General features: G+C 35.9%; 1 protein-coding gene across 1 annotated transcript in view; it reads left to right on the forward strand.

Moving 5' to 3' along the window:
- LOC105535552 (ankyrin repeat domain-containing protein 30B-like) overlaps positions 1 to 13,925 on the forward strand; it is a 38,289-nt gene that overhangs the window by 13,621 nt on the left and 10,743 nt on the right. The window contains 1 exon segment of the mRNA XM_011974663.1: positions 12,737 to 12,950. Within this exon segment, the coding sequence (XP_011830053.1) occupies positions 12,737 to 12,950 (214 nt within the window).

Below are 13,925 nucleotides of genomic sequence, written 5' to 3' on the forward strand. Positions count from 1 at the left end.
AAGCAGGAAAGATCCAAAATTGACACTCTAACATCACAATTAAAAGAACTAGAGAAGCAAGAGCAAACACATTCAAAAGCTAGCAGAAGGTAAGAAATAATTAAGATCAGAGCAGAACTGAGGAGACAGAGACACACACACAAAAAAAACCTTGAAAAAATCAATGATTACAGGAGCTGATTTTTTGAAAAGAACAGCAAAATAGACCACTAGCAAGACCAATAAAGGAAAAAAGAGAGAAGATGCAATAAAAAATGATAAAGGGGATATCACCACTGATCCCACAGAAATACAGACTACCATCAGAAAATACTATAAATACTTCTCATAAATAAACTAAAAAATCTAGAATAAATGAGTAAATTTCTGGACAAATACACCCTCCTGAGACTAAACGAGGAAGAAGTTGAATCCCTGAATAGACCAATAACTGGCTCTGAAATTGATGCAATAATTAATAGCCTATCAACCAAAAACATCCAGGACCAGATGGATTCACAGCTGAATTCTACCAGAGGTACAAAGAGAAGCTGGTTACATTCCTTCTGAAACTATTCCAATCAGTAGAAAAAGAGGGAATCCTCCCTAACTCATTTTATGAGGCCAACATCATCCTGATACCAAAGCCTGGCAGAGACACAACAAAAAAAAGAGAATTTTAGACCAATATCCCTGATGAACATTGATGCAAAAATCCTCAATAAAATACTGGCAAATCATATCCAGCAGCACATTAAAAACCTTATCCACCATGATCAAGTTGGCCTCATCCCTTGGATGCAAGGCTGGTTCAATGTACACAAATCAATAAATGCAATCCAGCATATAAACAGAAGGAAAGACAAAAACCACATGATTATCTCAAAAGATGCAGAAAAGACCTTTGAGAAAATACAACAGCCCTTCATGTTAAAAACTCTCAATGAACGAGTTATTGAGCGGACATATCTCAAAATAATAAGAGCTATTTATGACAGACCCACAACCAATATCATACTGAATGGGCAAAAACTGGAAGCATTCCCTTTGAAAACTGGCACAAGACAGGGATGCCCTCTCTTACCATTCCTATTCAACATACTGTTGCAAGTTCTGGCCAGGGCAATCAGGCAAGAGAAAGAAATCAAAGGTATTCAATTAGGAAAAGAGGAAATCAAATTGTCGCTGTTTGCAGACGACATGATTGTATATTTAGAAAACCCCATCGTCTCAGCGCAAAATCTCTTTAAGCTGATGTAAGCAACCTCAGCAACGTCTCATGATACAAAATCAATGTGCAAAAATCACAAGTATTCCTATACACCAATAACAGACACACAGAGAACCAAATCATGAGTGAATTCTCATTCAAAATTGCTTCAAAGAGAATAAAATACCTAGGAATCCAATTTACAAGGGATGTGAAGGACCTCTTCGAGAAGAACTACAAATCATTGCTCAGCAAAATAAAAGAGGACACAAACAAATAGAAGAATATTTCATGCTCATGGAGAGGAAGAATCAGTATCATGAAAATGGCCATACTGCCCAAGGTAATTTGAAGATTCAATGCCATCCCCATCAAGCTACCAATGACTTTCTTCACAGAATTGGAATAAAACTACTTTAAAGTTCAGATGTAACCAAAAAAAGGCCTGCATTGCCAAGACAATCCTAAGCCAAAACAACAAAGCTGTAGGCATCACGCTACCTGACTTCAAACTGTACTACAAGGCTACAGTAACCAAAACAGCATGGTACTGGCACCAAAATAGAGATATAGACCAATGGAACAGAACAGAGCTCTCAGAAATAACACCACACATCTACAACCATCTGATATTTGACAAACCTGACAAAAACAAAAACTGGAGAAATTATTCCCTATTTAATAAATGATACTGGGAAAACTGGCTAGCCATATGTAGAAAGCTGAAACTGGATCCCTTCCTTACACCTTATACAAAAATCAATTCAAGATTGATTAAAGACTTAAACATTAGACCTAAAACCATAAAAACCCTAGAAGAAAACCTAGGCAATACCATTCAGGACATAGGCATGGGCAAGGACTTCATGACTAAAACACCAAAAGCAAGGGCATCAAAAGCCAAAATTGACAAATGGGATCTAATTAAACTAAAGAGCTTCTGCACAGCAAAAGAAATTACGATCAAAGTGAACAGACAACCTCCAAAATGGGAGAAAATTTTTGCAATATACTCATCTGACAAAGGGCCAATATCCAGAATCTACAAAGAAGTCAACTTTACAAGAAAAAGCAAACAACCCCATCAAAAAGTGGGCGAAGGATATGAACAGACACTTCTCAAAAGAAGACATTTATTCAGGCAACAGACACATGAAAAAATGCTCATCACTGGTCATCAGAGAAATGCAAATCAAAACCACAATGAGATACCATCTCCCACCAGTTACAATGGTGATCATTCAAAAGTCAGGAAACAACAGGTACTGGAGAGGATGTGGAGAAATAGGAATACTTTTACACTGTTGGTGGGACTCTAACCTAGTTGAGCCATTGTGGAAGACAGTGTGGCAATTCCTCAAGAATCTAGAACTAGAAATGCCATTTGATCCAGCAGTCCCATTACTGGTTATATACCCAGAGGATTAAAAATCATGCTACTATAAAGACACATGCACACATATGTTTATTGTGGCACTATTTACAATAGCAAAGACTTGGAACCAACCCAAATGCCCATCAATGATAAATTGGATTAAGAAAATGTGGCATATATGTACCATGGAATACTATGCAACCATAAAAAAGATTAGTTCATGTCCTTTGTAGGAACACGTATGAAGCTGGAAACCATTATTCTGAGCAAACTATTGCAAGGACAGAAAACCAAACACCGCGTATTCTCACTTATAGGTGGGAATTGAACAGTGAGAACACTTGGACACAGGGTGGGGAACATTACACACTGGAGCCTGTCATCGAGTGGGGAAGAGGAGAGGGATAGCATTAAGAAAAATACCTAATGTAAATGACGAGTTAATGGGTGCAGCACACCAACATGGCACATGTCTACATATGTAACAAACCTGCATGTTATGTACATGTACCCTAGAACTTAAAGTGTAATAACAATAAAAAATATCCACCCTTTCTTACTCGCTTGTGGAAGACATTAGTGATGGAATTACCTGACTATGCAAAGCTATGTTTTATCTATTATTGGAGAATATATTATTGGCATATATGGGCAGCCACATATGTGTATATTTTTTTCAGTATGGTCCAGAAGTTTTCAAACTTTAATAAATGAGCTACAGAACTTGTTAACAATGCACATTCTGATTCAACAGACTTGAGATTGTACAGTTTTAATAAATTTTCAGGTGATGCTGATGCTGGTGGTTCTTGGACCATGCACTGAGTAGCAAGGGTATAGAGTTTTCATTGAAATAATTTGGAAGAAGAGCAGTTGGATGGAATGTCAAGACATAACAGAGTCAAGGGAAACCATTATTTTGATTTTATTTCTAAGCATGTTTTTAGCCAGAAGAAGAGAAGAAAGAGGTTAAAAAACAACAACAGAATTTATAGATGCATGATACTACTTCTGAAAGAGAAAGAAAGTGGTAGGAAAATTTATTTTAAAAAGTGCTGAAGGGAAAGAATCAAGACCACAGATCTGGAGATTATTTTTGCTAAAGAATAGCAATTGTGAGGCATGAAGGGGTGTGAGGGGAAGAAGCTAACCAGGTAATTTTGAAGTTTCTAAGAAGGAAACTTGAGTGAACTTGCTTCAGATGCATTTGGAATATTTTCACTCCAAAAGATTATATTGGGTGTGCTCTGGAGAGTATTGGAAGAAGGAGGGATTACTAGATTTGGATCTACCACAGTGACTCATTACTCTTCTCTATTGCTTTCAGGATTCATAGAGACATGTTTTGTTGATATTAGTTATTTAAGTGAGATAAATTTGAATATGAACTCATTGGCTTTGTTAGTAAAGTTGCTGTTCTATAAAAATCTGTTAGAAGGCCGGGCCCGATGGCTCATGCCTGTAATCCCAGCACTTTGGGAGGCTGAGGCGGGTGGGTGGATCACTTGGGGTCAGCAGTTCGAGACCAGACTGGCCAACATGGTGAAACCCTGTCTCTCCTAAAAATACAAAAAAAAAAAAAAAATTAAGTTGGCATGGTTGCTCATGCCTGTAATCCCAGCTACTCAAGAGGCTGAGGCAGGAGAGTTGCTTGAACCCAGGGGGTGGAGGTTGCAGTGAGCCAAAATCACGCCACTACACTCCAGCAGGGTTGACAGAATGAGCTCTATTTCAAAAAAATAAAAATAAAAAAATAAGAATTTGTTAGAGACTAATATGATAAATCAAATCAGACTAATATTAGAAACAAACAAAAAATACTAAATTTATTACTTGAATACTAAAACTAATTTTTAAATATTATACTGATTTCAAAATAAAAATATTTATACCTAATTGATATTTAACAATCAAGTTTTTGAATGAATATTTCAATAGTGAAATTTTTTTATACATTATTTTCTTTATGAATTGCATATGCTTACTGACATGAGGGGATCAAGAAACATTCAAATGGATAAATGAGAGGATGCAAAAAAAATGTAGACATAAAACTACACCACATGTGTATAGAAAACAATGAATATTTTTATTTACTATTATTCCCTAATGTACATCCTTGCTCATGAATTCATTACGCTTTCATTGATGAGACATCAATTTTATATTCAACTAAACTATCATTGTAACTGTGTACCTTCTCAATTATAGGATAAATTAAAGAATATGATGAATGTTTGTAATTTAATGATATAAGTGATTCTAAGTGTATCTTGTACTTCAGAAACTCTCATAGTTTTTAACCAGTATATGTTAGCTATGTGTGAGATTCACAGATGCTATATGATAAATGGGCTCTAGATGATGAAATGGTTTGTAAAATTTTCCTTGTGTGTTTTGTGGTTTTTTCTTTTTTCACTCAAAAATTTTAAACTCAATGTTTTTGTTTTTAAAGGAAAATAGTTACATATTTACTTTTTGTCACCTGGGACTCTGCACGCTTTTGATATAGTTTGAACCTAGACTTTTTTTTTTAACTTTAAGAGACTAGACATAAATTTCATTGATCTAACAGTATACATATCTTTGAAGAATCTTATTGATGAATAATTTATCCTGGAAAACAAACTATATCATAAAGTTTGCTGAATCAATCAAAGAAAGTAATAGTAAAATATTAATTCCTGAAAGAAAATGAGGGTTGATATTTAATTAAACTTATCTGGGTAAGTGGCAACTATCAGACATAGTGTTTTTTTGTTGGGAGAGGAAGACAGGAGACTGCTTTTTTGAAGAAAATAAGTCATATAAGCTTTTTATGAGTCTTAGATCAGGGTTTTGATAAGGAAGCCGAGCCATTCATGACCACTCAGGACATAGAACTGTTGCTGCGTTTTCTCTTTCCCCTGGGATCCTCTTTGTAATTCACTAAGAGCTTTTCCTGAGACCCTTGTCTTGGCTGGTGCTTGTGCTCCTCATTAAGGTATCCAAACAGCAGGCCAGTTTTGTCAGTTCAGTCCAGCTTGTCAGTGTAGTTTTGCCCAGCTTCGTCCTTCTTTCTGGAGCTGAGTAGAGAATTCTGGGCACTAGGCATCACACAGGCTTGCCGATAACCTGAGGCAACAGAGAGTTCCTACCAGTAAAACAAAGACAAAGCACGTTCTTACGCACTTCTGCCACAGTACATTCTAACCTGCAGTCACCATTTGTTGGCTGGGAGGTTGCACTGCACACCCCATTACAAAATTTGCTGACTCAAGTGAGGATAGGAAAATGATGTAGGCTTCCTGAGACTTCCACTTTCTCATTTCTGCAGCAAATCGAGGGCTTTCTCACATGCCCAGTATGCTGCCATGAGAACTAGCATTTGGGAAAACCACCCTACTAAGTTTACATGTATCCAAAAGAATCATACAGAGGCTGACTCCTCTGACAGCACTCAGAAACAAATTGTATTCCTCAGCATACATTAAAGCCACACCCTCAAGGGGGATAACATGTCTCAAGCAAGTGAAAGTAAACTTAAATAGAAGAAATGACTCTCTTTTTCAGATTAGAAAGATGAGCCAAAAGTTCTGAAAACTGGAAAAACACAGGATATCAACACACATCTTTGCTCCCCAACCTTTTGGTCACCATCACTGATCTTTTTACTCTATCCATAATTTTGTTTTATGGATACTGTCATTTTCAGAAATATGCATTTAAGTCTTTTCATAGCTTGATAGTTCATCTACTTTTAGTCCTTAGTAATATTCCATTGTATGACTATAGCACAGTTTATTCACTCATCTTTCTAAGGTTATCACTGTTGCTTCACAAATTGGTTGAATTTTGCATGCATGTTCATAAGGCATTTCTCTTGTTTATAATATCATCTGGTTTTGATTTAGAGTAATGCTAGCATTATACAATGAGTTGAAATGTACTCCGTATTAGGCTATTTGTGCATTGCTATAGAGAAATACCTGAGATTGGGTAATTTATGAGAAAATAGGTTTCACTGGCTCACAGTTCTACAGGTTGTACAAGAAGCATAACATGGGGCTCTGCTTCTGGGGAGGACTGTGGAAGCTTATAGTTATGGCAGAAGGTAAAGCAGGAATTTGCACATCACATGGCCAGAGTAGGAGAAAGAGAGAGAGGTGGGAGGTGCCATGCACATTTAAATGACCAATTTTCATGAGAATCACTATTATGAGGACAACACCAAGGGCATGGTGCTAAGTTATTTGTGAGAAATCTTTCCTCATGATGCATTCACCTCTCACCAAACTTTACTTCCAACATTGGGGATTATATTTCAATGGGAGATTTTGGTGGGGACACACATCCAAACTATATTGTACTTTCTTTTATTTTAGGGGTAGAGTTTGTTTAGAATTATATCTCATTTTTTCTCTAGAATATTTGGTAGAAATCACCAGTGTAGGATTCTTGGCCTGGACTTTTCATTGTAGGAAAATTTTTAAGTATGACTTAATACTCTTTTATAGATTTAGGGCAATGCAGGTTATCTATTTTTTCTTGAGATATTGTATTTTTTTTTTTTTGACTACTGACTAGATTTTATTTTTCTATTGTTGACACCATTTTTATTTTGGAAAAAAGAATTGGATTTCTTACATAAAGTTTTCCTCTGAATGTTTGCCAGAATCAGTATACTGTTATTCCTAGTTAAAATTTTTTTCTTTTTTCTATTATTATTGTTATACTTTATGTTCTAGGTTACATGTGCAGAACGTGCAGGTTTGTTATATAGGTATGCATGTGCCATGGTGATTTTCTGTACCCATCAACCTATTATCTACCTTACGTACTTCTCCTAATGCTACCCCTCCCCTAGCTCCTTACCCCACAACAGGCCCTGGTGTGTGATGTTCCCCTCCCCGTGTCCATATGTTCTCATTGTTCAACTCTCACTTATGAGTGATAACATGCGGTGTTTGTTATCTGTTCTTGTGCTAGCTTGCTGAGAATGATGGTTTCCAGCAGCATCCATGTCCCTGCAAAGGACATGGACTCATCCTGTTTTATGGCCGCATAGTATTCCATGGTGTATATGGGCCACATTTTCTTTATCCAGTCTATCATTGATGGATATTTGGGTTGGTTTCAAGTCTTTGCTATTGTGAATAGTGCTGCAATAAACATACGTGTGCATGTGTCTCTATAGTAGCATGATTTATTTTTTTTTCTTTATTACTTGAATTTTATTTTGTTAATGTTTTTCTGAAAAATCAGTTTACTGAACATTGAAAGGATTCATATTGTTTATCAACGTTAAGGTCACTAGCTTTGGAGAAGAAATCATAGCAAGTTTGAAGTTTATCTGAGCTACTTCTAAATTACTGAAACATACTTTATTATGATTCTATTGTTGCAAAAGTTGAGTTTTTAGTAAATTAAATTTCACCAATACTCTATTAAAAATAACTCAAAATATAACCATAACAATATCCTATCATGTACTTTTTGAAGGAAGAATATGTAAGTATTTGAAAAGGAAAGTTCAAATTAGAAGTTGTTTAGTTAAATTATATTTCTACCCTGGTGTGGCAAAAGGTTTAGAAATAAAGTGGCATATCAGGAATAAAATCAGCTATTTTGATGCTATTACCTAGTAAAATTTTATGGGGTTGCTGTTTTTAACAGCTGGGGATATTTAAATATTCTATGAATTTTACAGGTGGTTGGAAACAAATACTGTTATGGGATTCTTACAACTATTAACGACATGACGGTACAAATTCTGGTTAGACTTTTGAGAAGAAATTAATATGATACATAGTGATATAGTAGCATGATTTATAATCCTTTGGGTATATACCCAGTAATGGGATGGCTGGGTCAAATGGTATTTCTGGTTCTAGATCCTTGAGGAATCACCACAGTGTCTTCTATAATGGTTGAAATAATTTACACTCCCACCAACTGTGTAAAAGTGTTCCTATTTCTCCACATCATCTCCAGCATCTGTTGTTTCCTGACTTTTTTGAGACAAAGTCTCACTCTGTCACCCAGGCTGGAGCGCAGTGGCCAGATCTCAGCTCACTGCAAGCTCTGCCTCCCGGGTTTACGCCATTCTCCTGCCTCAGCCTCCTGAGTAGCTGGGACTACAAGCGCCCGCCACCTCGCCCGGCTAGTTTTTTGTATTTTTTAGTAGAAACGGGGTTTCACCGTGTTAGCCAGGATGGTCTCCATCTCCTGACCTCGTGATCCGCCCGTCTCGGCCTCCCAAAGTGTTGGGATTACAGGCTCGTTTCCTGACTTTTTAATGATCGCAATTTTAACTGGCATGAGATTATATCTCATTGTGGTTTTGATTTGCGTTTCTCTAATGACCAGTGATGATGAGTTTTTCTTTCCTATGTTTGTTGGCTGTATAAATGTCGTCTTTGAAGAAATGTCTGTTAATATCCTTCGCCCACTTTTGAATGGAGCTGTTTGTTTTTTTCTTGTAAATTTGTTTAAGTTATTATAGGTTCTGGATATTAGCCCTTTGTCAGATGGATAGATTGCAGAAATTTTCTACTATCCTAAAGGTTGCCTGTTCATTTTGATGCTAGTTTCTTTTGGTGTGCCAAAGCTCTTTAGTTTAATTAGGTCCCATTTGTCAATTGTAGCTTTTGTTGCCATTGCTTTTGAGGTTTAGTCATGATATCCTTGCCCATGCCTATGTCCTGAATGGTATTGCCTAGGTTTTCTTTTAGGCTTTTTATGGTTTTAGGTTTTATGCTTAAGTCTTTAATCCATCTGGAGTTAATTTTTGTATAAGGTGTAAAGAAGGGGTCGACTTTCAGTTTTCTGCATATGGCCAGCCAGTTTTCCCAACACCATTTATTAAATAGGGAATTCTTTTCCCATTGCTTTTTTTTTCAGTTTTGTCAAAAATCAGATGGTAATTTTCACATTTCAATGAATTTGTCAATTTTTTCTAAGTTGTCATGTTTATTCACATACATTTTTTAATATTACCTTGTATTTTTAAGTATCTGTAGAATCTGAAATAATGTCACATTAACTCATTTCCAGAGTTAGTAATTGTAGGTTTTTCTTTTCAAGAGCTAGTTTGGCTAGATAGACTTTTGCTTTTATTGATCCTCTCAAAGTGTTTTGTGTTGTTCAATTTTTCTATCATTTTTGTGTTTTGTTAGTTCCATCTCTGATGTTTTAGTTCTCTTTGCCTATTATTTAAAAAATCTATAATTGGGAGCTTATCAAGAACATAGATTGAATTCTCACAATTTTAGAAGCTGCACAGTTCCAGATCAAGGTATCATCAGATTTTATGTCTGAAGAGGTACCACTTCATGATTCATTGATGCATTCTTTCGCCCTGTGTCCTCACATGGCAGAAAGGGTAAAGAGGCTCTCTGGGGTTATTTCTATCAGAGCATTAATCCATTTATGAAGGGTGGCCCTCATGACCTAATTACATCCCAAAACTCCTGCCTCCTAATAACATCACCTCTGTGATTTGATTTTAGCATATGAAAATTGCAAGGACAAAAACATTCAAGCCAATGGAGATATTTACTTTCTCTACTTCCATTGAGTTTACTTTTTTCTTATTTTTTTCTTTAGTTTCTTAAAGTAAAAGTCAAAGTTATTTATTTGAGAGTCTTCTAATGTAGACATTCAGTGCTGAAAATTTTTATTTAAGTGCTGTTGTAGATGCATTTTACACTATCTAACGTGTTGTGTTTTCATTTGAAGTTAGTTCAAAATACTTTCTAATTTTTCTTTTTATTATTTTTGGAACCAACCCAGGGTTGTTTGGATGTTATGTTACTTAATTTCCAATAGTTGAGTTGTTCCAGGTACATTTTTATTATTGATTTTTAATTTGATTGTTTTTGGGTCAAGTAACATGTTTTGTGTGACCTAAATCCTTCTCAATCCTTTCATTAAGATATGATCTAGAATAAGGTCCTTAAGTACTTCTGAAGAATGGTGTTAAGTCTACCACATTCTTGCCGACTTTCTGCCTCCTTATTCTACTACTTGAGTAAGGGTTTGTCCATTTCTTTTGCAGTTCTATCTATTTTTGTATCATGTATTTTGAAGGATTTACGTTATTTTCTACAAAAATATTTAGGACTGTTATGTTTTCTTGATTAAGTGAACCCTTAGTCACTATAAAATGATCTTGTTTATTGCTGGTAATATTTTTGCTATGAAATGTACTTTGGTATTAATACAACCACTCTTCCTCAGCCTTCTTTTGTCACGTGTTAGTGTGGTGTGTCTTGTTTCATCTTTAACCAATTTTTGTCTTTATATTTAAAGTTTATTTCTTATAGGTGTTATACAGGTAGATCTTACTTTTATATCCATTCTGACAATCTGCCTTTGAGCAGAGGTTTTTCGATCAGTTTAATTTATAATGTAATTATTGATATGATAAAAATTATCTGTCACCGTGCTGTTTGATTTCTATTAGTCCCAGATCTTCTTTGCTTTGTTTTACTCTTTTTCTGCTTCCTTCAGACTAGTTTAGTAATTTTTATGATTTAGTTATATATATATGTATAATTTTTTTAGTTATTGATCTAATTTTATATTTCTTTATGATTTAGTCATATCTTTTTGTGGTATAAGTTTATTTGGTTATTAGATATAACTCTTTGCTTTGCTGCCTTAGTGGTTGTTTTAGGATATATAGTGTATGGATTTTCCTCATCACAGCCCACCTTCAAGTAATATTATATCATAACATAGATGGTATAAGAAATTACAATCTTATATTTTCATTTCTTCACTTCCAGCCAGATACCAGCCTGGATCTGTGAGATTGTAGCTTTCATTAAGATTAGAATATATTTAGCCAATTTTTCCTCAAACTTTTTTTCTGTCTCTCCTCCTACTTCTTTAGGGACTTATTTATTATGGGCTGGGAGTTTGCTGATAGTTCTCTAGTGTCTCAAATTTATGAAACTTTTCTTTCTTGGTGGCAAATCAATCTATGCTCATATCTACTCAGCGTAGCTTTCATCTCCAGCATTGTAACTTGTATCTTTACAAGTGCAATTTAGTTTTTTAAAGTATCTTCTATTGCTCTACTTATCTTCTTGATTTTTATTGTAGAATAGAGTTGAGTTACTTATAAACAGCTTGATCCTTTTTATTTTTTCTTTTTATGGTATGAACTAACTCCCCACACCTGAGGCAAGACCTTTCAGACTATTCATTTTCCTGGGAAGTCTGAGTCTTCCCAGGCAAATCTATAAAAATAGGCACTCTTCTTGGTACTATGTAAGCACAGGTGTGATTTTCACTAATTTTATAAGTCCCCCTGACCTGGCTTGGTCTTAGGTAGTTTTCTGGCTCACATGCAATCTTTATTATTTTGCTAAATACTGGGAGGGGATTTCCAGGGGTTTCTTGCTTTCGCTTCTGTATCTCTCTCTCCTCCTCAGTGTTCTGTTCGGTGTTGTCTGTCTCCTTTGGTTTTACCAGACTCTAAGCTTCAGCAATGTAACCAAGAGAGTCTGGTAGGTTCCACTTCAGTTTTTTTTTTTCCTGTGTCATGTCTTGGAATCTCTGTCAAGGCAGGAAGCTGAAACATTCATGAGGTTTGCTTTCCATTTTCTTTTTCTGTTTTTCAGGGATTATCATCTTCTTTGCCTAATGTCCACTGTCTAAAAAATTGTTTAGTATATTTTGTGTGTTTTATTTTTAATTATTTTAGCTAAGAAGAAAAATCACCTGTTCTCGTGTGGCTAGAGGCAGACTACATTAGAGCTTCAGCACATGCCACACAATGGCTAAAATGCTTTCCTTCCCCGCTTGCTCAACTACATCCTTTTCAGGCTTCGTTCCTCAGTGTAGCCATACATTCCTCAGGGGATTTTCCCATGGGCCTAGTATAGATCTTATTCTAAGCAATCTGTTTTCTTACAGTATCTATCTGAATTTATAATTGTAACTTTTCTGGGGCTTTGCTTTTTATTTTATATTTTATGTTTTAAGCTAAACAAGAGCAGAGTTTTGTTTTGTTTTGTTTTGTTTTTTTCTGTTCAATCTGCAGAACTTAGTATAATGCCTTCCCCATGGTAGGCAATCAATATAAATGTGTTCAGTGGATGAGTTAGTGATTGTTAAAATATGCAGCCCTTTATATCCCAAAAGTACTAATATATTTTATTTCTATCTCCTCCTTGAGACAGATTCAAGTAGCCTATCAAAAATCTTGGATGCAGTTCCTTCTTCTGAAAGAGCACGGAAACTTAAAAAAGATCACTGTGAACAACTTACAACAAAACTGAAACAAATGAAAAATGAGTTTTGTGTACTACAAAAGGAACTATCAGAAGCAAAAGAAATAAAATCACAGTTAGAGAACCAAAAAGTTAAATGGGAACAAGAGCTCTGCAGTGTGAGGTATGACATCCTAGTTTTAAATAAATATTTCAACTATTTATACTAAAGGTATGTAGGATACTTTTTGTAAAAGCTGTCTTACCTTCTGAGGTTTAACTGGAGAGAAAAATCTCTGTCTTGTAGAATGTCAAATTCTTTTAAATAATACAAGTTCTTAACTGTGAATACTTCTGCTGATAATTAAAGGCATATTTATTTAAATCACAACTTCAATGGCTATATAGAAGGCCATTATTTGGAAATCCCATTACTTACTTAACAAATTATTATTTTTGATTTTTCATTTTTTATACTATAAGTGCTGCAATGCATAACTGCATATAAATCTTTTTTATCCTTTCTAATTATTGACTTGGAATAAATCCTTCAATATAAAAATATCTGTGGGGGGGGGAGCACGCCAAAGATGGCCGAATAGGAACAACTCCAGCCTCCAGTTCCCAGTGTGAGTGACACAGAAGACAGGTGATTTCTGCATTTTCAACTGAGGTACCAGGTTCATCTTACTGGGTCGTGTCGGACACTTGACGCTGGTTTGTGGGTGCAGCGTGACCATCCAGAGCTGAAGCAGAGCAATGCGTCACCTCAACTGGGAAGCACAAGGGGAAAGGAAATTTCTTTTCCTAGCCAAAGGAAATCGAGACACACAACACCTGGAAAATTGGGTAACTCCCACCCTAATACTGCGCTTTACTAAGGGTCTTAGTAAATGGCACACCAGGAGATTATATCCTACACCTGGCCCAGAGGGTCCCACTGCCACGGAGCCTCCCTCATTGCTAGCACAACAGTCTGAGATCTAACTGCAGGGTGGCAGCAAGGCTGTGGGAGGGGTGCCCACCATTCTTCAGGCTTAAGTAGGTAAATAAAGCCACCAGGAAGCTGGAATTGGGTGGAGCCCACCACAGCTCAAGGAGGCTGGCCTGCCTCTGTAGACTCCTCCTCTGGGGACAGGGCATAGCTAAACAAAAAGCA

Source organism: Mandrillus leucophaeus, unplaced genomic scaffold (genome assembly GCF_000951045.1).
Source record: "Mandrillus leucophaeus isolate KB7577 unplaced genomic scaffold, Mleu.le_1.0 Scaffold1478, whole genome shotgun sequence".
Taxonomy (NCBI): Eukaryota; Metazoa; Chordata; class Mammalia; order Primates; family Cercopithecidae; genus Mandrillus; species Mandrillus leucophaeus.